The sequence below is a fragment of the Chelonoidis abingdonii genome, chromosome 1 (assembly GCF_003597395.2).
Source record: "Chelonoidis abingdonii isolate Lonesome George chromosome 1, CheloAbing_2.0, whole genome shotgun sequence".
Lineage (NCBI taxonomy): Eukaryota > Metazoa > Chordata > Testudines > Testudinidae > Chelonoidis > Chelonoidis abingdonii.
In genome coordinates, this window is record NC_133769.1 from 353,607,728 (window position 1) to 353,634,061 (window position 26,334).

At 43.1% G+C, this 26,334-nt stretch overlaps 1 protein-coding gene across 11 annotated transcripts in view; it reads left to right on the forward strand.

Moving 5' to 3' along the window:
• DLG2 (discs large MAGUK scaffold protein 2) overlaps nucleotides 1-26,334 on the forward strand; it is a 1,558,615-nt gene that overhangs the window by 525,107 nt on the left and 1,007,174 nt on the right. For 2 of the 11 annotated variants that reach the window (XM_075061766.1, XM_075061773.1), the window contains exon 1: nucleotides 18,313-18,970. The exons of the other annotated variants lie outside the window; for them this stretch is intronic. In XM_075061766.1, coding sequence (XP_074917867.1) covers nucleotides 18,869-18,970 — 102 coding nt within the window. In that variant the 5' untranslated portion in view covers nucleotides 18,313-18,868. Of the gene's footprint in view, nucleotides 1-18,312; nucleotides 18,971-26,334 lie in introns of those variants that run through there. 11 annotated transcript variants of the gene reach the window in all.

A 26,334-nucleotide genomic window follows, 5' to 3' on the forward strand; every position in this document is an offset into this window, starting at 1 on the left:
GGAAATGGTGCCAGGATCAGAGCACTGGTGTGAGTCCCTTGGGAGTTTAACCTCTTCTCCCACAATTTTCCTGGTTCCTACATTATCAGCAAATAGGTTGGGCCAGTAATAGCCCCAAGGGCAATGGAGGCTACATAAAATTGTCCTGCTGAGTCATAAAAGGTTCAGGTATGTCTTCACTATGGAAACTATACCGACATAGCTATGTTGCCATGTCTACACCAACAATACTCCATAGTGTTGACACAGCCTACAATGACAGAAGGGGTTTTCCTAAACAATGGTGGCTATGTCAACAGAAGCATTGTTCTGTCCACATAGCTGCAGCTACTTTGGGGGTTAGGTTGACATAGCTACATCATCTAGGGGTGTGGTTTTTTGCATCTCTGACTGATGTAATTATATCAGTCTAACTTTACAGGGAGACCATGACTGTATTTGAGAGGGTGGGAGAGAAAGAGTCCCCTTTTCTCTGGGGGTGAGGAAAGGAAGAGGCTATCTAGTAGCCTGAGCGGAAGGAGAAGCATCTCCATTGCCTGAAAACTAATTAGTGGTTTGGCCAAGAAGCAAAAGAGTGACAGTGCAGAGCAAGGATTCACTTCTGGGGCATTCAGACGCCTGGCAGCTACGCTCATTTATGCTTCCTTGCTCAGCTACTGGCTGACTATCCAGCTCTAATTTCCCCCCAGCAGGCTCTCAACCTGCCTCTGGAAAGAAGTCTGCATTTCTGAGCCTCTGTTTAGAGCAGGGGATTTGGTCACTCACACAACAGGTGATCTTCCCAGCGGTAGATAAAGGGCCAGGTCAGATAAAGACCAGAAACTCTGCAGCAGAGCAAAAGAACAAGTGCTCAGTTATTATGTATTTATTTGTATTATAATACCTACAGGCCAGGGCTTAGGGAAGGGGAGGACTTGATATCCAGTTTCCTGCTTGGTCAAGGTGCCTTAGTCTTCAAGGGGTGGGGTGAGCCAGGCCCTCCCACTCCACCAGGTCCCAGCTCTTGTGCCTGTGTGAATCAACCCCTGAGTAGGGGTTCTCCCAGTGGGGAGTCTGTGTCCATTGCCCTGGCCTGCTATTTACCATTTCCCCTTCAATTTGGGGCATGGCCCCTATAGACCAAGTTGCTGTGGTGGCTCATTTCTACTTGAGACCCCTCTTGGAGCCTGGGTACCATCCTGTTGCCATCACAGGTTCTTCTGGGCAGGGCAGCCATAAGTTTGGCGGGGCTGAAGACCCACAAGGTCTCTGTGTGTCAATCACCTGCTTACTTCTTAAGCCAGGGGCTCCTAAGTCTCTTCCCCAGTGTCCTTTAGCCAAGGAGATGGTGCTTACTTCCTGGTGGCTGCCTTGACTAGCAGGCTAGTGACCCTTCCCCTCAGGCAGGGAGGCAAGTAACTCCTGCCTCTTTGCCAGTCAGCCTCAAACTGACCCAGGTGCTCTCTTTTTCTCTCCCCTCCAGGCCTGGCATTGGTTGCAGGGATTTTGGGCTGCAGGTAGCTGGGCCCAAATGTTTTTCTTTAACTCTTTCCATGCCAACAGGCAGTTTTTTCACTTCATCATGCCCAGTTGTGCCTCAGGGCCCCGTTGTGCTAGGTGCTGTACAAACACTGGGTGCCACCTCCCCACTTCCCTGGTGGTGGTAGCTGCACTTCCTATTTATCTATCTACCTAAGTTTATGGGCAGATTCTCCTCCCTCCCACATTCCCTCCACACACACATTTCTACTAGAAGCAGTAAAAGCCAATGTTGGCCCAACTCTGGCTGACAAAGGAAACTACTCGAAGAGGGACGCATGGGCCTTCTCCTTGGAATAAGAAGGAAAAGGTAATATTTGCCAAAGTTCCAAAGTGAGTCAAGTTAGAATTCAATTTAAAAACAACTCCTGATTAATAATACTAATTATTTGGTCTAAAAATAAAGAACTGATGACAATCCTGATCATACAATGAGCTCTCCATGGGTGGGCCTTCATCTAAATCAGAGATCGGCAACCTTTGGCACACGGCTCGCCAGGGTAAGCACCCTGGTGGGCCGAGGCGGTTTGTTTACCTGCAGCATCCGCAGGTTCAGCTGATTGCAGCTCCCAGTGGCCGCGGTTCGCTGTCCCAGGCCAATGTTGGTGGCGGGAAGCCACGGCCAGCACATCCCTTGGCCTACACTGCTTCCCGCCGCCCCCATTGGCCTGGGACGGCGAACTGTGGCCAGTGGGAGCTGCGAACGGCTGAACCTGCAGACGCGACAGGTAAAGAAACTGGCCGGCCCACCAGGGTGCTTTCCCTGGTGAGCTGCATTCCAAAGGTTGCTGATCCCTGATCTAAGTCAATGACACTTTCAGGGAATGCTGGTGTAATACCGACAGACCCCAGTCATCATCAGGCAGGATTGAACTTGGGACCTCTGAAGCTAAATGCATGAGCTAAAAGCCATGTGGCCCTTTGGTAAGGCTGTAGAAGACTCATTAATCTCTAAGTGGTCTCAGTGCCATTAGAAGTGGCAGAACACCATATCCAGGAGGTGTGTGGGTTATACTGGCATGGCATTTTAAAACATAAGAATGGCCATATTGGGTCAGACCAATGATCCATCTAGTCCGGTATCCTGTCTTCTGACAGTGTCCAGTGCCAGGAGCTTCAGAGGGTATGAGTAGAGCATGGCAATTTATCAAATGATCCATCCCCTGTGGTCCAGTCCCAGCTTTTGGCAGTGAGAGGCTAGGGACACCCAGAGCATGGGATTACATTGATTGACCTGTCCTCCTGAACTTATCTAATTCTTTTTTGAACAGTTATATTTTTGACCTTCACAACATCTGCTGGCAATGAGTTCCACAGGTTGACTGTGTGTTGAGTGAAGAAGTACTTCCTTTTGTTTGTTTTAAAGCTGGTGTCTAATAATTTAATTGAGTGTCTCTTGGTTCTTGTGTTATGGGAAGGCAAATAACTCTTCCTTATTCGCTTTCTCCATACTACTGTTCCTGATTTTATAGATCTCCTGAGTCATCTCCTTTCTAAGCTGCACAGTCGCAGTCTTTTAAAATCTCTCCTCGTATGGAAGCTGTTTCATGCCTCTAATCATTTTTGTTGCCCTTGACAGCACCTTTTCCAGTGCTAATATAGCTTTTTTGAGATGTGGCAACAAGAAGCAGTATTCAAGATGTGGGCGTGCCATGGATTTATATAGTGGCATTTTTATTTTTCTGTCTTCTTATCTATCCCTTTCCTAATGATTACTAACATTGTTAGTTTTTTGACTGCAGCTGCACATTGAGTAGGTGTTTGCATAGAACTATCCACAGTGACTCCTAGATTTCTTTCTTGAGTGGTAACTGCTAATTTAGACCCCATCATTTTTTGTCAACGTTGACTTTCATCTGCCATTTTGTTGCCCTGTCACCCAGTTTTTTGAGTTCCCTTTGCAACTCTACACAGTCAGCTTTGGACTTAACTATCTTTGTATCTTTGCAGACTTTGCTACTGCACCGCTTACCCCTTTTTCCAGATCATTTATGAATCATCATTTTGATACAGGATCATATTTCCGCACAGAGTCCAGCTATGGGCATGCCTCAAAGGACGCAAATTTCACGGCAAGTCACTGAGCCCTATAACAGGTTGTGACTGTAACATAAACTGAAGACCTATTATTTTCTTCTAGTGAATGAACTAGCTTTTCCCCCAGACTGAACAGGAGCATATGGAAATAGGCAAGATGATGACTCACAGGTGTAAATTACTCACATGCATAATGTTCATGGGCTCATACGTCTAGTTAGCACTGATCCATCCCACCTGTTTCCTCATTCACACACACATATTTCATTGATGTTTTGGTCCAAACAATGTGCAGGTGGGATAAGAAAGAAAGAGAATTTGCTTCCTGCATTGTGCAGAGCTGGGGACAATAGTGCGCCAACCTTTAACGTTAAGGGAAAGGTTCCCTGCCCCTCACTGTGAGAAGGGGTGGGACTTTTACTGTTAAAAAAGCAGCTTTTAAAGTGACGCATTTAATAGACATTGTGACCTCTGAAATCCAGACAGAAAGCGCTGAGCTTTGTGTCCGAGATAAGGTGGAGGAAGAGACTAGCAGAGCCTGCCAGTGCTAGTGTAGCTCAAGTGAGCCAATCCAGCCAGCAAAATTGCCTTGTGAAACATCCATAAAATAATGCAGGCTCCTTTGTCACACAGCAAGCCAGGCTGGGCTAGGATGTCTGTTTATTATTATTATTTTTTTCAATTTACAAAATGCTCTGGTCAGCAGACTCCCGCGGGGCTTGTATAATAAAAACAATACATCAATTAAATTGCGGTGTTTACATTATTGATACAGTACTTCTTGAAGGACTCAAACCACTCCCCCCTCCCGCCTCAGAGCACTGAGCTTGTAACTCTCACACAGCCAGTATCCCTGGAGGACAAGAGCCTGTGCGATTAAGTGGGTGAGACTGGTAGCGTGGTTTGAAGGACATCTGGGCTCAGGCTCTGCTCCAGCAGCAAGTGAAGTGAATTCCGGCCTCAGGAGCCCCTTTGTGAGAAAACCTGTTTACCCTTGGGGTCCATGGGCCAGATTGCTAAAACTAGACAAGCACCTAGAGCCAAAGCCACAAAGGTACTTAGATACCTAAACCCCAAACTTAGGTGCCTAAATCCCAGTTTTGGATCCGCTGTGATCCACAGAATTTCCACCAAACCCCATAGGCACCTAAACTCACCCAGCATCTAAGTGTCCAGGGTAAAAGTTCCTTCGGTGCTCAATGTTTCTGTCTCTAGGCAAGTGCCCTCTAGGTGTACAAGTACCTGTCTGTCACCTATACCCAGAGTAATTCACACACTGGGGTGTGCTCAGAGGCCACCTACGGGATCAGGTCCTTTTCAAAATCTGGTTAGAGGAGCTGGTGGGGTTGTCCATAGCCTACTGGTTAGAGCTCTTAGTGGGTATCTGTGAGACCAGGTTCAATTCCCTGCTGCCAAAGGAGGAGAAAAGATTTTTAGGGAGGTGTGCTGGCTTTTGTGGATCACGTTCTAAGGTGCCTTTCTTGCCTTGTTCATTTTATAGGGAGCGTAGGCACTTAACTCTGCTTTGTAGATCACAGTGTTCTGTGATTTTCTAAAAGTTAGGCACTGGGATATTCACCATTGCAAACCCTAAATCCCTTTGATCATCCCACCCCTACAGATGGTGACAAGCACCTAGTGGGATTTTCAGTAATGCTTAGGTGCCTGTCATTGATTCCAATGGGTGTGAGTTGCTCAGGCCCTTTTGTAAATCCTACTAGGCACCTAGCTGCATATTTAGGTGCCTAACTAGCTTTAGAGCAGGGTTTCTCAAATAGAGGTCGCCGCTTGTGTAGGGTGTCTTTACCTGCCCCGTCCGCAGATCCGGCCGATCGCGGCTCCCAGATCGCTGCTCTGTGCCAATGGGAGCTGCTGGAAGCGATGGCCAGTAAATCCCTTGGCCCGTGCTGCTTCCAGCAGCTCCCATTGCCCTGGAGCAGCGATCCACGGCCAGTGGGAACCACAATCAGCCGGACTTGCAGATGGGGCAGGTAAATAACCAGCCTGGCCCACCAAGGGCTTTCCCTACACGAGCGGCCACCCCTGTTTGAGAAACCCTGCTGTAGTGGGCTCCTCATGGATGAACCCCCTGCACCCACATGGAGCTTATGCAAGTCAATGGAGCTTCATCCAGGTACAGGGGTCTGTCCATGCAACACTCATTGCGCTATCAAGGCCACAGTCATCAAACTTGTACTATTCTCTTTGGTGGTATTATATATGATACAATGAAACCAACCGGTATATGCTTGTAAGCAGCCTTTCTTTACCTGCAGTTTAACTAAGGAATGTGCCCTTGGAGAATGGAAGCTGGATGTAAAGGCTCTCAGCTCTGCCTTCTTCAAGGTTTGCTAACAATCACCTTGCTGTCAATGGAGAAGCTAATGGGAGGTGGCATTGTCTGATGGATTGAGCAGGGGACTGAGATAGGGTGACCAGATGTCTGGATTTTATAGGGACGGACAGTCTCATTTTTGGGTCTTTTTCTTATATAGGATCCTGTTACCCCCCAGCCCCATCCTGATTTTTCACACTTGTTGTCTGGTCACCCTAGACTGAGAGTTGGGTACTGATCATGGCTTTGGATCTGATTCACTGTGTGGCCTTGAACAAGTCACTGAGGCCAAAAAATTTCACGTGACCCATGATTTTGGGTGCCTCCATTTTAGGCTCTCCAGCTTGAAATATCATGGGTGCATTGCAGTTACTAGTGGTCTGCTCAGCTGAAGTCAGTTGGAGCTGAGGCTTGTCTGCACCGATGACAATCAGACCCAGAGGTGGGTTTTTTTATGTTGGGCACCCAGGAATCCCTGGGCATTTTTTAAAATGTTAGCACTTGCTCTGTTTCCCCAGCTGTAAAATGGGGGTAATGATACATAACTGCCTAGCCCAGGGTGGGTTTTGTGAGGATTAATCAGTTAACACAGGAAAGGACTTTGCACAAATACTGCGCTGTATGAGAGCAGCAGTATTATTGCTCCCCATGCTCAGTAGAAGCACTGTTGCTTTAAAAAGGGAGCTTGTCCAAGATCTCTTCCTCCACTGGATCTAAGATGGATGCTCCTGCTGCAGCACAGTCTCTGAGCAGACTTTGCACTGCTTGCTTTTTTTGTTTTTCCTGGAAGCTCCCTCCAGACAGGTCAGCAGCATTGCAGATTCAGCAGAAGCATGAGGGTAGCTCTTCTCAGGTAAGTTACTACTAACACAATGCTGCTCTTTCACACACCTGTATGGTGATCACATCAAGGATTCTGGCATACTGAGAATGATGGTCCTCTCCTTATTTGTCTCTAGCTGACTCTGAGAACCCAGCTCTCAGCAAGGGAATAGTCTGACAACTTCGGGCCTCTGGTCTCTAAAAAATTGTCTTCTGGCTAACTGATTTTCATGTTGTTGTTATGAGGGTAGGGGGATGCCTGGTGCAGGGCCTGATTCTGATTTCACTCACCCTTGTGTTACCCTGGCATAACTTCCAGGGTGTTACTCCTGATTTACGCTGGTGTAAGTGTGATCAGAATGTGCCCTGACATTCCCAAGAGCCTGATTGCCATGTGCAGTATGGTAGCATTCCCATCTCCCATCAGGAAGGAGGTGGTAGATCTGTCGCTAGAGAGGGAAAAGTAGGACTAGTCCAAGAGAGCCTTCTGAACTTTTTGAGCCAGAAACCCCCGAGGCTAGTTTTAGCTTCATTAGTTTCTTTTCCTCCTTCCCCAGTAACTCCCCTCCTTTTAAGCATTAATAGCGTTGTCTTTGCTGGGATGTAACAAATGGAGCACTCCAGTAACTTGCCAGAGTCTAAATTTGTTTAATTTTGTTATCCCAATAAACACTTCGGGGATGGCGATTAGTGTTGCATATATGTATTAGTTCTGAAAAGTTTTTTTTTTTTTTTTTTTTTTGGCGGGGGGGTAGCAGCTTTAATGAAATAGAGATTAAATTAACACTTTTTTTAACACCATCATCACTGACTAATACCATCTTGCTCTGGGAATAGTGCAAGTTGCTTAACTGTGGCTGCCGAGCCAGCAGGGAGAAGGATAAAGCACTTTGGGAGAGATTCTCCTCTCTGCCGTTGTACGCTGTTCTGGAGGCATAAAGGTGCTAGGAGGGGCTTGTGGACAATTCAGGAGTAGGGCTGTTGTAATCAACCCAATGCTTCTCCCCTCTCAAGCCCTGGGTTAGGAAGTATGAGGAATAAGGATAGGGATAGCTGAGTGGTTTGAGCATTGGCCTGCTAAACCTCAAACCTTGGGTGGGCCATTTAGGATACAGGGGTAAAAATCTGTCAGGGGGTTGGACTAGATGACCTCCTGAGGCCCTGATATTCTATGAGTCAGGAGTGTATATCAAGGTCAGAAGTGGTGCAAGCAAGCCCTTAGGTGGGCTATCGTAATTTAGAGCAGTTACTGTAATTTACACTGAGGCCTCAGCACCCCAGAAATACACTTTGCACCCCACTTCACCTGGACTGCACCTTTTTGATTTGTGCTTCTCAGCACAGAATCTAGCCTCTGCCAAGCTGCGTCTTCCTGTTTTCTTCTCCTCAGGCTGTGTGCAGGTGACCACTGACTTGAGGACTCAGTGAGAGAGTGATTGGTCTAGTGGGAGTGGGCCCTTCAAGTGCATCTTTGCTCAGCTTGCCTTTTGTCAGTTTTACTGGTCAGCTGGCTGGTGGCACCTCCCTGCAGCTGGATGCTGCCTAGGAGTTTACAAAAAACTTTTTTTTTTTTTTTTAAAGTTGACAGGAACACTAGACCTGGCCCTAAAAAGATGGACACTTTTCAGACCAATAGTGCCTCATTAACAAGCTTTTGAAGCTTCATTCAATTAGCTTTTCTCTCTAGAAATTCCCTTGCTGTTAAAGGAACAGCAGAGGCTAGAAGAATCTGCCACTACATCCCGTAGCAGCTGCTTTTATGTAAAGCTTTCTCTTAGGGATTAGTCGCCTTAGTTAGAAAACTTTCCAAAGAATTTAGATTCAGCCATTCCCACGTGCTTCTATGTTTGATGTCTACTGACATTTGTGAGAGTGAAGGTCTGTTGGTTCATGGAAAATGAATTTTGGAACCATAGCTGAGAAGTCATTAAAAAGTAGAAGTGTTTTTTTTTTTTTTAAAAAAGGCAACATTTGCCAAAAGAAGCATAGAATTTCCTGCTCTTAATATAAGGAAAACCTATGTCAATCTCAGTCTATTTGCATATGATTTCTGGAAAAGGCTGGTTTTAATAACAACCTTAGGAAATGGGAACTTTTATCCATAAGCCATTATAATTGTGCCTTAGAAATCCAAACAAACTCTTCACCCTCTGCCCCCCATATATGTCAATGAGAACCTGTCAGTGAAAAATGTCACTTGGAAAACCTATAACTTTATCCTCCTCTGTTGAGATTGAATAGCATATGTCATAAAAGATCTGGGTTCAACTGAGAAATAGTTGTATAGATGATTATTGCTGAGCTACTGCTTCTGCACTTTAACTGGATTACATCAAATCAGATGAGATTAGATGCTAAAAAGCAAGATTTAGGTTCAATTTCCAAATCTCTTATTTTTCTTTTTCCGTGTCTTCTGATTTATTGCTTTAATGGTATTTTGGAATAAAAAATGTAGGGTTTCAGCTTTAAAAAAAATTGAGTTATATAAAAGTTTGATTTCTCCAAGAATCCAAAAAAAATAAAAATACAAGTTTTCAGTGAATTGACATGTATCATCATTTTATTTTCACTTCTGTTTTCATTATGTACTCTTCCCACCCCCCCAGAGCCTTCGTTAATATTTAAATAATGGTTGCACACAATGGAAGGTGAAGGGAGGTTAGTTATGGTTCCTCACTAGTCTCTGCAGCAGAAATGCAAGCTGCAGCATGTATGGTTGTGGATACTCTGTATCTGTTCCCAAACCTGTCAGGACATCATCTGAGAGGTAGAGTCCCTGGCCTTTTGGGTGTCAGGTGTGGAATGCCATCAGCAAATGGCCTTAGAAAAATAGAGGTTGGACACATGGGAACAGTTTGTTTGTTCTTGTTTTTTGTTGTTTTTTTTTTGTTTTTTCCTCCAGACTTTCAAATCTGAACTTGGATTGTAACAATATTTCAGACTTAACTCTTTAAAAATACAATTGTTAAATTTCTGTTACTCTGTTGCAATCCTGGTTGAGTTTCCTAGGGGATAGTTATCAGACTGTTAATCAGATTCCACCTTTGGATTTACATGCTTCCAAACCCAGCAGGGCAGAGTCCTGGGCAGAGTCCAGGTGCTGTCTCTAGCCCTGAGCCTCTCAGGCACACTCCTGAGTACAGACTCCCTGTCTGTAACCCTTCGTTGGGACATGAGACTCTGCAGTCCAAATACCCTAGGTCCCAGACCCAAATGCTGAGCCTCCGAGTCCCTCACGCATGCTCCCCCCCCTCAATTAAACTGTAATTCCAAGGCACCCACGCTTTGGGAACATGCGGCAGGTGAAGTAAGGAAGATGGGTTTTGCTCAGGAACGTCTTGAACACACACACACTTTACTCTTAGCACAGGAGAGTTACAGATCTGTGGAAAACAGTAAACACCTGAGGTTATCCGCTCTGAGTCCTCACCACTCCTGAGAGCCTTTGTGGGGAGGCAAAGCCCCCCTGGTTCCCATTCCTCCAGCTGTCTTCTCTTTCTGGTAATGGATTTTCCCCTTGCTTAGAGACTACATTACTTTTAAACGCAGTCTGTGACACCTTTCCTTTCTCTCTCTTTCCTGCCCCTCCCCTTGGGATTTTCCAGACTCCCAACCCCCTTAGTGGTTGCTGGGCAGAGAGTCTTTAAAAGTAAATGGCTCTACTGGAGGTAACCCCATTCTCCTACCAGAATAAATCTGTTCAATTACTGATGGACCTTTTTCAACTTCCCCAATTAGTCCGTTCCTGCTACAACATGGATGTTCAAATCTACACTGAAGGTTACCATTAAAAATGCCATTCATAAAAGAGGAGGAAGTCATCAGTTAACGGGCATATTCTCCAAACTGTCACACACTCTATCTGTTAATTGTGCTAATACTAAGTCGATTTTTAAAACACCTACTCCTAAATATAGTACTTGCTACTGTGACTAGTACAGTTACCCTAGAAGGCAAAGGAACTACTTCCAGAACTGAGCACTATTTGCAGGATCAAAGCCAGATTTTTCCACATGCTTTGCTTCAAGCTCATGAAGAGCCATACTGAATCAATGGAGCTACACGTGGTTGAAGTCTCAGCAGAATGAAGGCTTGTGCTCCGTTAGTCACATAGGTTTGCAGGATGAGGCCTGTTGCTTGTGCTTAATTTGTTGTGAAAAAAACTTCAACAAAGGCATAGCAAAACATCCCTTTCAATAATGGATTTTCAAAACACGTTGGGTTGTTTTATAGCTATGAAAACTCGTAGTAATGCTCTTGTTTATCCCTTTTGTGCTGAATGCTTAGTCTGAGTAAACGGGTTTTTTTTTCCTCTCTCTTGTTTCTCTTTTCATTTGCAGCTGGCTGAAAGATATAAATAAACTCATTGCTTTGGGATTTTTAATGATCCACTGTGCATAACAGCCCAGGTGGAAATCTGGTTTTCTCCCTTCATGTGTCTCTCTCTTCAGCTTCTATTATTATTTTATTTATTTTAATTTAATCTTTCAGATGTGTTTAGCATGTCAAAGAAAAGCGTTACCATTACATGCCTCTCTTTGGGCAGCATCAGTTTTCTCTGTAACTTTAGTAAGTTGTTTTTTTTTTTTTCCTTTCTTGAAAGTTAAATTCTAACTTGCAAAGGGAGAGTAAGGCAAATCCAGGTATTGTAAGCTAAATTCCAAAACTTTATTTTAAATACCGGTTGGAATTATCTCAGGGAATTCCAGTAACATGAGCAAATCATCTGTTCCACAGAAATGTGAATGTTGACGTGGTTGAGTGGTTGTATGCAAGAAAGACCTCTTGAGGAATGTGTATGTTTGAGACATGTTCGAAGTAACATGCATAAATGGAAAAAATGAGAAAGTATAGGCCTAGATGGTTTGGTTGGGTAAAGCACAGTCCTGGGAACTGTGCAGGTAAGAGTCCAATAGATCGAGTTTGAAGGAAGAAGACAGAGAGGCCGACCTATGAAGTAGTGGTGGGAGATCACAAAGCAAGACATGTTAACATAAGATGTGTTAGAGGATATGGTACTGAACAGAGAACTAGAACTCACAGGGAAGATCCCGTTTGAGATTATCATTCACTCCAAAAATTTTACAGCACAATCTTAACTTCTGTTAACCAACAAAATGCTACCGCCTACGTGCTGATTATGGGGTAGAAATGGTTATATGCTGTCCTCCCCAAAATTTAAATCCATGCCAGAAAACTCACTCTTCTAATAGTTAAGTCCTGCAAACACTTAAGCATGTAGATAACTTCATGAATAATCCCAGTGACTGAAAGGTCATTATTTACATGTGAGAAGTTATTAGGGTGACCAGATGTCCAGATTTTACAGGGACAGTCCTGATATTTGGGGCTTTTTCTTATATAGGCTCCTATTACCCCTTCACCCCCTGTCCTGATTTTTCACACTTGCTGTCTGGTCAGCCTAGAAGTTATGCACCTGTGTGTTTGGAGAAATGGGCCCCTACCATGCACTGTAGCGCACTTGCTTAAATACATGGGGAATGGAAATGCTGTTTGGGGCTGTGCAGTGCCACAGATATGTTACATAGATGGCACTGTATCTCTTCCTGCATGGGGTTTCTGTTTTCTTCCAGCTGTGCCATTTGAATGCTAGCCTGCATTTTCCTCCTGCTCACAGGATTAATATACAAATAATAAATCTAGGCACTTCTATAGCACCTGCCACATGAGGCAGTCATGGGGCTTTACAAAAAGTGGGGGAACTCCTGGCTTTACTGAACTCAGTGGGAGAATTGCCATTGTTCTTTAACTGGGCTGGGAATTTCACACAATATTAACCCAATATTTCACCTACTAGGTAGGTGACATTTCATTCAACAGCTGGGAAAACAGAGAGAGACAAGACACTCTCAACTTAATTTGAGACACCTCTGGATTTTCAGAGGTATTGAGCACCACCCCCGGCTCTCATGACTTCAGTGCTCTCTACTAATTCTTTATTTCACAGTGAGTGGGGGATGCTCAACAGCTCTGAAAATCTGGTTCTTCCAGAGTGGACTCACTCAAAGTGACTGGACAATTTTGAAAACATATTCCCAGTGACATGCCCAGAGTTCATGCTGTTAGACTGGGAAAGTATTGCTCAGATTCTTGCTCTTAATCAACATAGGTCACAGTGCTACACAATTTGCATTTTTAATAGGAGCTATTTCAACTTTGTTTCCAGCTTCTTTAGCATCTGTTCCTTTTGTCATAGAGGGAGCCATTCTATGTTGTTGTTGTTTTCAGTCTAGTATGACTCTTTGAGGAGACTTAATCTTTTTAATCATTGTTAGAGCCAAGTTTAGTTTTTGGGAGGTTTCTTTGGTGAACAGGGAATTTATAAATGAGCAATAAAAATGATTAAGAAGTTGGTGATCTTGAATTGTAACCAGGTTAAAAACATAACAATGCATAGCTTGACCAAAGCTTGAATGACATCAGTCTGTTGCTAACCAACATGTGTAAGCAGCGAGGAGCTAGGAGAATTATTTAGGTTAGAGCAAGCAGGCATAAGTACCAAGAGATGCAATTTAGCAAGAGAAATTATAAGGATTTATATGACATTAATTGTTAAGCAGAACTCCCCATTAGAGACAATAGGAGAATTGTTTTATAAACTGATGTCCCAGTACAAATAAGGGTGACTACTTGGAGATGCTTTGTGAACTAGCCCTGAGTTTTTCTAGGGCTCTGTATGACATAGTATGGAAGCCCTCTTGCTAAATCTGGGCTAGATATGGTCTTTTCAAATGTAAAGGATTAGGTGCAGGCACTTGTCACTGAGGGCTGGGAGTGCAGGAGGACTTTACAAGCTGGATGGACTGATAGGGAACAGATTACTATTCCTTGCAAATGCGCAAACTGGTATAATTTTTTCCAAATGTTACTGTAACACAAGCTCATGCATTCTTTTTCTCATAGGTACCAGATGGCCTCCACCTTCTCCACCCACTGTTAGCTCTCTCTGGCTGCCTCTTTTACACTATCCTCCACAACTCTTTAAAAATATTGCATCCATGCTTTCTGCTATCTGTACTATCAGACTCAGTTTGCTGTACAGTGCTAGGTAACACTAGCGCCCATGGTTTTATATACTTAATGGCCTCTTGTGTGGACAATATGTGGAGGACTGGGAATGTTTACTCTTTGCTAAGCTGGAGTTGGGGCAGGGAAGGTTCTAAACAGAAGCTCTACCGTGAAGCAGGAAAAGAGAGTAGCTTTATGGGTGGTGCTATTTTTTTTTATTCTAATAAAATTCCTGATTGAGCATTAGAAGAAAGTCCCTCTTTCTGTGATCCTTTCCGGTAGTCCGTTGATCTCATCTGTCAGTCTCCTGATCTTCTTTTCCAGTAGTGCTCTTAACTGATGCTTAATGTGCAGTAGATACACCCTATTTTCTGCATTGCTAGAATGAACATTTTGTCCTTGCCTTCTGTCACTTCTGGATATGTTGATAATGAACAGAATGACAGCAAATGGTGACTTAGAAGGGAACGCTCTGAAGATGGAAGCGGCAAGAAGAAACTCTTAATTATGAAATGTTATTGGAGAAAATAGGTGTACATAACTCCATAGCGGTATGTGCACAGATCATAGCCTAGACTGTGCATATAAAGCATGAGGAGGCAAAGAATCTTTTGCTCGAAAATCTAAAATAGGTAAAGGAGAATCTCTGTTAGCTGTCTCCAGTAGTCCCCAGCTGCTAGCACAGTAGTGTACGAACAGGAAGAGGGGACTCTTTTCACCTCCACAAATAATATTTTGGGTTGACCTGAAGAAGAGAAGAATGACTCTTTTGGTGAACAAGCTCAGACAATGGCATTGAATGCTTATTCAGCAAGCTGATAGCTGCTGTACATCCTGACTAGCTGGGAGTGATAATAGCAAATAAGAGAGGTGCACTTCATTGTGGCAGGAGTTGCAAGTAGGATTTTTTGGGGGAGAGGAGGGCTGCAAAATGCAGCGGAGATGGGGAATTTAGTTGTATGGGTAACATCTGCAATATATGTTCCTCTATTAATCTCTTCAAAGAGAGTATATGGATGGACATTTTTTTTCCCCAAGAAACCTTGCTCCTACAATCTGACTCGGTGATTTAGCAATTAGCAATTTACTTCTGTTTCACTGATGGGTACTACACAAAGTCAAAATAGAGAAGGAACTTGGGGCAATCATGTTTGTACAGCAACTTGCTGTGGGTGGTTGTCACCTAATTGAAATAAATGTCTTGGCCGTTTGTAATGTGAGTTATTATTCCAATTTGCCACTAGAATGAACCTCCTTCTAGTTATGCTAGGGGATATTTCTCTGTGACTTTCCCAAATGACCATGCATCAGATAACCCCCTTTTTTTTTTTTTTTTTTTGGTTAAAGAGGCAATTAGATTGAGTGAAGGTCAATATTTCTTGTCCTGTGGAAGCCTGTGACGATCACTATTTGAAACATCTTAACATTAAATAAAATCACACATGAAATCTGTTTTGGCTGGAAGTCTGTTACATTTTTAGGATGAGGAACACTAAGCAGGGATGGGGGTTGAACAAATCAGTGTGTCCTCTCTCCTGGAACTGCAAACCTAAGGAAGTAGATCCAAAATTCCCCTGAAAGACGAATAAATAGCCTCTCTTTCACCTCCCCACCACTTCTGATTTGAAATAAAATGCAGGCAGTTTTAACTAGAGTTTGTGCAAATTAATTGAAGATCTTGTTTGTGTGATTGTGGGTCTATTTTAAATGGAGATGTCATGGTTAAAATACTTAATGGTGCAGATGCAATGTGTTCTTTCTAAACGGAAATAACTATTGGGAAGAAGTGAAAGCGTTACAGATCACTTAAATGTCTCAGCTGAGTGGGTATTAGAACTGTTAAAACAAATGCATCATTTTCTGAAATTCTGTAGTAGTGTCTTCTCCTAAAATATTGCCAAATTAGTGCTTATCAGATCAGTAATGCAGTGTGCTCACACCTTCAGGTAACACTGTGATTCATAGGTTTTTTTTGTTTCTTTTTTAATGATAGCGGCTGCTAGCTGTAACTATGGAATGTATTGTCATGGAAACCACACTTTTCTAAATTTACACTGGTGCTGGTGATGAGAGAGACAGGACTTGAAAGAAAATCTGTTTAATAATGAGACAGCCAGGCTGGGAATAAACAGATCAAAGATTCAGATATTTTTATGAGCATTTGTCATAACATGATTTCTAAACAGGGTCAAGCAATATTTCATATGCTAACCATGAGGAAAAGTTGGAAAGAAGTCCTCCTTTTGCGTTACTTTGGAATAATAAGTCAAACAGAGCATGGATTATTGATGTTTGGTCAAATAGCATCTCTGGAATAAGCTCCCATGTGATCTAATGTGGCATATAAAACACATTTCAAGGCTGTGTGAAATCAAACAATGGCCAGAGTGAATTGAAGACAGTGGATTTTTAGAATCTGTCATTTGCAAAAAAATCCTTAAAAAAAAATTAGGACTTATGATGGGAACTGGGTTGTAATTTTAACTATGGAGCAATTGATGCTGCTCCATAATACTGTTTCTGTGATCAATTTTGTATCTAAGCGCTCTTAATACACACTATTGTAGTATCTAGGTTCCGTGTATGCAAACTGGGAAACCTCAGTCCTATCCTTAAGGAATCAGAACTAATAAATATAAAATATTATTGTATCAAATCAAGATTAGGTTATACGTGAAGAAAACTTCTAAAAGGAAAAATTAGCAATCAAGGGTATTAAAAAAAAAAAAAAATCCATGCTGTTTAAGAAACTAAATCCTTTTCTTACCTAGGGTTTTGCTGAACATGAGACTCTTGGTAACTTTATTGTTTGTAAGATGGTGTTCAGGAAATAAATCAATGGAGACACTGCCATCTAGCCAATAGATAATTGATGCAAGCAGGCAAACAAGTGCTTTCACTCAAAGCTTCTACTTTATTTAGTCTCCAGCACATGCACACATCTGCAACTGGTTAGCAGGGCACCCCAAATCACCCCTCAGATTCATATTTACCCAGGGTCCTGAAGAGGTCTCGAGAGGATAACTATAGATGTCCAGTGGCCAGCCTTCCATCTGCAGGGGAACTGGAGAGGTGTCCAAGCGTTCAAATGTACACAAGCTCATATTTCTTCCTCTTTTTTTGTATCCAATTTGTTAATATTAAATAGCTTGCTCATCAACCCCCTTCCCCCTGCTGAACAGAAGTAAGTTAAGGGTGGGGATTTCTAGCCTGTCAGAATTTTCCATCAGTTAACAAATAGTAATAGTTAACTATTGCCAGACTTTCAATCTTGCAAAACCGCATGCTTCGGAGAAATAAGTCAAGTCAGGAGGGCATAGGGTCCCGTTCACTCCTCAAGGTTACTCTCACGTCACTCTCCTCTCCTGGTCTGTTAGTTGTGCTAAGGCCTCCTTTTAGCTGCTTTCAGCAATAAGCATAACAACTGGTATTCCCGCTGAGGGCAGTGGTTTAAGCATGTTACTGGGCTCTGGACTATCAAAAATCTGCACATAGACTTTCAGATTTTGGAAAATGGGGGGTAAATTACATAAGAAAGAACCAGTTCTGTACTTATTTATTTTTAGTTATTGTACTGCTCCCTTTACATTGTGGTCTCCAGTCAGCATAACAATATAGAGTTAAAATATAATCTAGTTACAAATCCTCTAATATTTACTCTGAGAATTCTTTGAAGCACATCCATATTTGTACTTTCATTTGCCATAAGTGTTTCTATAGTCTGTTGTGAAGCACATTCTGTGCTCACTTTAGCCCAGTCCCTGGCAGAAAATATTCCAATCATCTCTTCAGAATACACCGACAATTGTCAGGGAGACAAACTGCTCTCATTTAATCAGAAAGCACTCATAGTGTGATGAGCAGAGCCTCATAAGTTACAAATGGTAAGGTCAAGTCACTATTTAAACAACTGCTGGAATTATTTCACTGTCAGCTGTGAAAGTGTTTAAACTGCCTTCTTCACCCTTTTTTCTCCTTCTTGCTTTTTTGTATTTACACTTTTATTAATTCAACTTTTAACACAAAGTTAAAAAAATTACAGCTATCAGATTGACCATCCACATGCTTTATTGTACATTTTGATCCGTCACTACTGAAATTGAGGAAATAGGACCGCTGCTTGCTATTACTGTAGCCAAAATATTATAGTTCCCCTAAACTCCTGTAATGGTTAAATACTTGACATACTGGAGGCTAATGTGTAGAATATGTTTAAAGGTTATATTATTGAATTATAGCTGCCTCATCTGTAGGTATAGTACTTCAAACAGAGTTTAAAGGGATGTTTGGTTTTTTTAAGCTTCATACTGGTTCGTTTTCCACGTAGCTTCATGTACTTTTTTTTCAGTGTCTCCTGCAATCCATCAGACTGTCTATTTGCAAATTTGTGCCTGGAGAAAGCTCCCATGTGGCAGGCGAGGATTGGGTAAATGCTACTTGTAACAGTGTTTTTTCTCCCATTGCAAACTCCAGCAGCTGAGATTTTCAGCTTTGAGTACAGTTTGTTTCATGCTGAGATTCATCTATTTCGAGAAAGCAAAGGTTGTAGCTTCTATGGAGTTTTAATTTAATTGATCCTTTTTCTGTGTTTTGGAGGAGAGGGAATCCTTATTGGAATGCATATTGATAAAGGCTGAAGATTATGTCTCGTTAGATAAGTAGGTTTTTTTTTTTGTTTTTCCCCTCCCCACAATGACTATGTATTGCAGCAACTCACTGGCTTTCTACCAAATCAGGAGCTGCAGTATTTTTCTTCCGATGGAATAATTTCAGCCCACTTGAGCTAGCATGACAATCTTATGTGATTGTTATGAGTAGGCGTTTATATCCTTTTACATGCTAATACTGCCACACCTGCTATTCCCCCTCATTTCCATTTTTTCCCTTCAATGTAAAAACTAATTTCCCAGTGGAAGGGAAACCCTGAGATTCATGATCAATGCTGCATCATTGATTCATCAACAAAGAAGGGGATGGCTGAATGGGACACAGGTAGAGATTCAAGCAAGCTGCTTCTAACTAGCAAGAGAAGATAGCTGTTGAGCAGCTTATGTTGCCACTCCATGTGCCGTATCAGCTACTTGTTTTCATCTTTCAGTAGGCTGCTACTACTGCAGCACTAAAGGAATGTGCCCTATTGTTAAAAATCCTGACTGCTTTACACCAATGATTTGCCACTGCAAAGTTGCATGCACCAACAACACTTTATCGTTGATGTTTGGATGCAAGGTAGGACATGGTTAATGTATTTAAATGCATGTTGTAACTCCTTTGATTATCTATGCTATTTTATTTAATGCCGGAGTAGGGATATACATAAGATTCAGAGCAAATTGGAATTTGTTGGCTATATGATAGGGCTTACAGTACTGATACATTTCAGATGTTATAGGAAATCCAGAGTAAGAAAGGGTTTCCTTTATTTCTATAATAGTATAAGTACAGATTCCCATAGGAGAAACAATTGGATTATAGAATTTGTTTTAGACTTCATTATATACTTGGCTAACAAAGGTAACTAAATCATTAATCTCTCACTTGCCCCGCTTCATTGCATTTGAAATGTATACCCTTTATTCTGAAACCCTGAACTAAGTAGAAATGTATCTACTGTTTTTCATTGATATCGGTGATGGTGCTCCTAATGAGACTAGAAATGATGATGAAGTATGCAGCTCTGCACTTCTGTATATTAAATAAAGTAAGCCCATAAAACCTTTAAAAGTCTGCAGAAGGTGACAAATGCATATTTTAGTAAATGTTTTCTTTTGGGGGCTGAACAATCAATTAAATTTAAGAGAGAAATTCAGTCAAAAGGTGGCGTAGTAATCCAGAGAAGTTCATTTTTTGGCTCTATAAAGGAATCTCACCTCTAATTTTGCAAAGAAAGTGTTGGGTTGGGTTTTTAATTTTTTCTTTAAAGAAAATTCTGATTTTTACATTTTCTTGTACCCATTTTTGCTCATTATTCTTTTACTAAAATAATTTGATAGAGATGTCTTGTTAACGCAAGACTTATTAGCTTTGGAAAAAATAAGTTTTGTTCTTGGATCATTTGAGCATGCACCATGAAATTGTACCGGGTGCAGAATTTTTTGCCAGTTCCTATGCACAGCTGTCTGTGAATAATTACGCAAATAGTTTTAAAGCTGTTCTGTTCATTAAAAAGTACAGCGATCAAATAACTATTTGGTGCTACTAAAAAGAGTTAAGATCACCGTTCAAGGATGATTACACCTGCATGGATTTTTCAATTCTCATAAATGGCTGTGTCCATTGAAATATGCCAGTGCAACAAATCTCAAACATCATTTAGAGTAGCGACACGACATTACTTTGGAGTTACCATGAAATACCAAAAAATGTTCTGAAATACCAGGTAGTAACTCCATATAATACTGTCCATAATATAGATGAGCTAGTATTTCTAAATGTAAACTAAAGGTTAATGACAGCTATATTACCTAAGGGTTAAGAATACCGTTATCAAGCATAGTATAGTTTTTTAAAACTTAATAATAACCATTTACAAGTGTTGGTTTGTCTACTTCCATACATGTTTTCTTTGCATTTAAGGTGTTGCCCAGCATGGGAAAACCATAATCACCCTGTTCTTATTCCAAACAAAACCAAAAAGACATAAAGGTGCTCTAATTTTAATTGCTGTGTCATGATGCCACTAATGATGTGAACAGTGTTGACAGGTTAACAATTTATACGCCTCTTCAAATTTCTTCATAAAAGCAATTAATGCTTCTTTTTCATTTTAACTTCAAAACTGATTGTGAGTGTTAAAAATATAATTTAATAAAGGTGAATTATTAGTCAGGGGAAATTAAATGCAAGCCACCAATCTAATAAGGTAGGCCAATGGCCTAGGGACCAGCATCCAATTTGTATTCCTGCCCGTAAGCATGATTTTCAAAGGATGTTCTTTGAGGCACTTAAGCTCTTTCATGATTTTCAGATCCTGTTATGAAGCAGGAGAATAAAATTAATGTTATTTGTTTAGAGCTGCAGGCTTATTACTTAGTCACAGTGTGGTGTTTTTACTTTAAGAAACCACATTATGAATGAAAGAACTTGGGCGGGAGGGAGAGAGGGAAGAGGATGGTGATGCTAAAGAATGATGATGATGAAGAATGATGCTAAAGAACCTAAGTGTAATGACTTGTGTTGAACTCGCCCTAGACAAGTAAAATGTGTACTTGCTTGACACTGTTACCAGACGGTGTGTAGTATAGTGGCAGATATACAGATATTTGATATATCACTGGCTCCACTTTTTGTATCACAGCGAATACCCCGTAAAATGCCCAATGTACGAAAGCAGTCCGCTTTGCTGCTCTCTGAGCATATTGTCCATTTTAATTATGGCTCATATTTAATATTTGGAATGGTTGGATTATTTTGCCAGGGTCAGGTATTCCTGGTTCACTGTATTTAAAATAACTTTCTGCCTATCTCACTGGGCTGATAAGGATAGGAACATAGTAATCAAATGAGAGAACTCCTATGGGATCATAAGGTCAGTTTCTTTACCAATATTGGGTATAGTCCCTGAGAGAGGACATACCATGTCAACGCTTAAGAGCATGACTAGAAGTTGGTTGCATGTTCCTCAAGTCTATGGTATGCATTCTCTCCTAGATCTAATTGGACCAGGACTAAAAGAGCAGGAGAACTAAAGGGACAGCCCAGAGCCTGTACCCCACACCCCAGCCAGGAGCCCCCTCCCACACTCTGAACCCCAAAGCCCCCTTCTTCACTCCAACCTCTCATCTCTGGCCCCACACCAGAGCCTGCATCCCCAGCTGGAGTCCTCACCCATTCCCATCAGCAAGGACTCACCTTGCTCTTTTTGCCCCAAAGCTGCTGCTCCACCCCCTCCTTTTGTTCTCCAGGCCACCTCTAGGCGTAGGCTGTTTTTTCTTTTTCAAGTCACTTTACTTTGGGCTCATGGTTTAAATACACTCTCATTCCTTTATATTTAAGGGAATGGATTGTTGCCATTCCCAACTGGACCTGGTTTTTGGAAAAGTGTTCACTTATGCTGCATAAATCTGGAATAGCTCCAGAAGAGTCTAGCATTAATGATGTGAAAAATTATCTCTTCTTGGAACACTTGAGTAATCAATTTACAGCAAAAGGTAAAATCCCAAACTCGAGTTGTGTACGTGTGGTGAAAAAAATGGTTTTCCATTATCTCACCATCATAAAAAAAAAAGTCAGTACTCCAGTCTATACTGTTCTTTCAAGAAGGAATTCAAAGTTCAGAGAAATATCTCCATGCTGTAAAATAAGCAGGTCAGATAGCAAATCAGAGTATAGCAAATATATACTGAATAGAGACAAAGAAAAATCTCCTCTCTTAAAGACAGTGCAAGTTTCAAAACCGGAATGTTCCTAACACTTTTTACTTATAGCTTTGTGCCCTAATGTTAGCAGGGGCATGGTCTCACTGTATTGTGGGGAACTTCCTGGCTTATACACTACCCCGGTGGAATTGGCTAGTGAAAGGATCTGAGTTCTCACTCCCACTTCCTTTACCCAGAGGCCTCCCTGCTCTTGAGGACTCCCCTTCTACTCTCCTGTGTGGCAGAGTCCTCGCAACCCCGACAAGACTGGGCCCAGGATCTCTGGGGAGCTCAACCCCCAGGGGGTTAGGGTGTCCCCACTGCAGGGTACTTTCTTGGCTCAGGATGCTTCCCTGACCCTCTAATCACTTCATATAGGTTGACAAATATAATTTAAAAACATAAGGAAAAAAATGAGAAAGGTTAAAGGAAAACACGTAACCCTACTCTGTGGCATAGGGACATCACAAATAGCCATCTCTGGAACGTAAGGGAAGTTCACAGTCTGTTTCTTACGTGTGGCAGGACTCCTGGGCCCTGGCTGTGCTGCAGGCACGCTGAGGGTTGGACACTTGCTCTGGTGGTGGCCACATGTCTTCAGGCTTTGGGTGGTAGGACCCTTCTTCCCAGCATCGCCCCCCCGTCAGAGTTATGATCCCCCTGCAAGCAGGAGTGGCGCCAGGGTTTTTGGGCCCCTAGGCAGGGGTCCTTCCATGCTCCCGGTCGTTGGCGGCAATTCTGCGGCAGGGGGGATCCTTCCGCGCTCCTGGTCTCCGGGGCACTTCAGCGGCAGGTCCCGGAGCGAGTGAAGGACCCGCTGCAGAACTGCCGCCGAAGACCCGGAGCATGGAAGGACTCCCTGTAGTAAGCCTCTGTCCCAAATCTGGACCTTAGCGTCCAAAATCTGGGTGCTTAGCATGAACCTCCAAGCTTAATTACCAGCTTGGATCTTATCTTGCTGCCACCAATCAGGATTCTGAGTACCTGATAAACTCTCTGGTCTCCCCAAACCTTTCCCTGGGGGACCCTCAAGACTCAGATGCCCTGAGCCTCCAACAAAGAGAAATAACCCACTTCCCTTCCTGCTCTTTACTTCCTCCCAGATTTTCCCGCCCTGGGGATACTAGGAGATTTCCCTGCTTCAATCCCTTGAAACACAAAACAGAGAGGACGATTTACCTTCCCCCCTCCTTCTTCTCCCCCCTCCCAGTCTTTCCCTGAGAGAGACAGTACTCCTGGCACAGAGATTCCTATCCCCTTGCCTTAACTAGGAAAAGAAAATCCAACAAGTTTTAAAAAGAAAGCTTTATATAAAAAAGAAAGAAAAAACACATGACATGATCACTGCATCAAGATGACATAACACAGGGCTATTGCTTAAAAGAAAATATGAATAATCAGCCTTATTCAAAAAGATATCCAATTTAAACATTCCAGCAACTCCACACATGTAAATACAAAATACAATATAAACCTATTGCTTTTCCTTTTGTACTCACAACTTGGGAACAGAAGGGTAGAAAGAAGCTTGGAGATAGAAAAAAAAAAAGCTCTTCCCTCATAGCCGAGAGAAACAAACAGACAGAACAAAGACAAAACACACCCAGAAGTTCCCTCCCTCACTTTGAAAAATCCAGTTTCCTGATTGGTCCTCTGGTCAGGTGTTTGGTTCCCTTTGTTAACCCTTTACAGGTAAAAGAAACATTAACCCTTAGCTATCTGTTTATGACACCCCCCGCCGCTGAATTGCCACCGAGGGTGGCAAAATGCCACTCCCCCAAATCCTAGTGCCCTAGGCAACTGCCTAAGTCGCCTAAATGGAAGCGCCGGCCCTGCCTGCAAGGCCCTTTTGCTGATGGAATCTCCCTGTGCTGGGGCCTCTGCCCAGGCCCTCCCCCTATCATATTCCCCAGCTGTAGGTTTGCCAACTTTCTGATTGCATAAAACTGAACACCCTTGCCCTGCACCATCCCTGAGGCCCTGACCCCCCCCAGCTCACTCCATTTTTCCCCCTTCTCTCCGTCACTCGCTCTCCCCCACCCACTCACTCGCTCATTTTCACCGGGCTGGGTTTAGGATGTGGGAGGGGGTACAGTCTTTGGGCTGGGGGTGTGGGTTCCAGGCTTAGGAGCTGCAGGGACATGCAGGGTGCTTCCAGGAGCCATGTGGAGCTGGCCACTGTGGCCAACCAGACTTTTAGCAGCCCGGTAAGCAGTGTTGACCGGAACTGCCAGGGTCACTTTTCAACTGGATGTTCCAATCAAAAAATGGATGCTTGACATCCACTTCTCACTGCAGCTGGCTCTGGAATGCCCCAGCTTCAGCTCCACTCTGCCTCTCTGCTGTTGCTTTGCCTCCTGCATAGTGTCCTGGGCTGCTTCTCTGGCCTGTCTGGTTTTGGTTGCTGCAGCTCTGCTCCTAGTGTAGATCTGCTCCTTGGGTTGCTTCTTTAGCCCCCTTGCCTGCTGCTCTCTCCTGAGCTCAGCACCATTCTGGACCAGGCAGCCCCAGCTTATACGGAGGCTGGGACCCTGGCCTCTTGACTCCCTCATTAATCTGCCTGCCCTGTCAATCAGGCTGACCTGGAGCCCCTGAGGTCTGTCTCAGGGTCCTGATTTCCCATCGGCCCTTCCCCTTTCTTTTGGTACTGGCCAACCAACCCCCCAGTAAGCACTTTAGTAAGCGGCTAACAGTCCCCTTACACTAAGTTAGAACCAAAGTCTTCAGGGGGCAGGGGCAGCTCTATGTCTTTTGCTGCCCCAAGCACTGCAGTCGGGCACCTTCAGCAGCATTTCTGCAGGAGGTCTGCCGGTCATGCTGTCATAAGCATAATTCCTAATTCTGAACCTTAGAGTCCAAAATGTGGGTGCCTGCATGAAACCTCCAAGCGTATATTACCAGCTTGGATCTGAATAGCGCTGCCCACCAGCCAAAAATTTCCAGTGTTTGGCTCACTCTGGTCTTCCCCAAAACCTTCCTTGGGCACCCCAAGACTCAGATGCCGAATCGTTACCACAAAGGCGAAATAACCCCCTCCCCCGCTCGACTCCTCCCCATTGCTTCCCCTCCGTTGGGTTATCCTGGAAGATTACTGTACTTAAACTCCGTTGAATTACAAAACAGATGAGGGCAATTTACCTGTTGCGCCCCTCCTTCTTTTATCCCCTCCAGTCTTTCCCTGAGAGAGACCCATATCCTGGCACAGGATTCTATTCCCTAGAGCCTCACTTAGAAAAGAAAATCCAACCAGGTTCTTAAAAAGAAAGAAAAGAACATAAAATTGCGTCTCTGTGATACAAGATAACCAATATACAGGTCAATTGCTTAAAAGAAAAAATATGAATAAACAGCCTTATTCTAAAAAGAAATACAATTTAAACATCCAGCAACTACACACATGTAAATACCAGAAAATACAATAAAAGCCTATGTTTTCTACTTTGTTACCTACAACGGAAAGCTGAGATTGATTAGAGTTGAAGATAGAAAGATCCCTCTCATAGCCGAGAGACAGACAGGAGACACAGACAAAGGGACACAAACCCAAACATTCCCTCCGTGAGCTTTTAAAAATCTTGTTTCCTGATTGGTCCTCTGGTCAGCTGTTTGGTTCCCTTTGTTAACCCTTTACAGGTGAAAGAAACATTAACCCGTAGCTATCTGTTTATGACACGCGCAGATTCAGCGGTGGTTCTGTGGGTGATCTGCCAGTCCTATGCCTTCAGCATACTCGCTGCGGGACTGGCAGACCTCCTGCAAGAACACCACCAAAGGCTCCCTGACTGCCGCCCTCACAGCGACCAGCAGGCTGCCCCCCATAGCTTGCCACCCCAGGCACACGCTTGCTGCGCTAGTGCCTGGAGCTGCCTCTGTCAGGTGGGTAAGAAAGGAAATTTTGGGTCTGCCCCATCATAACCCACTTCTTGCTTTTATAGTTTACTGATTCCTAATAGGAAGCCATGGGGAGCTTTCTGGAGAAAGGGTGGGGTTTTTGAGAACATGTGCTCAGTGGCCTAGTTGCACTATATGTTGCATGGATATTCCTGAGAATGGGCTAATCTGTGTGGCATGCTGGACAACCTTAATTCAGGGCCTTTTTTCATGGAAATTGGTACGTGGCTTGTTTTTGGCCAGTCTTACGGACTGTTACTTTCAAAATGCAGAAGGGTTCAAAGTAATATAATTTGAAAAACAGGACAGCTTCTCTGTGTCTTAGGTACTTACATTGTTCCCCTA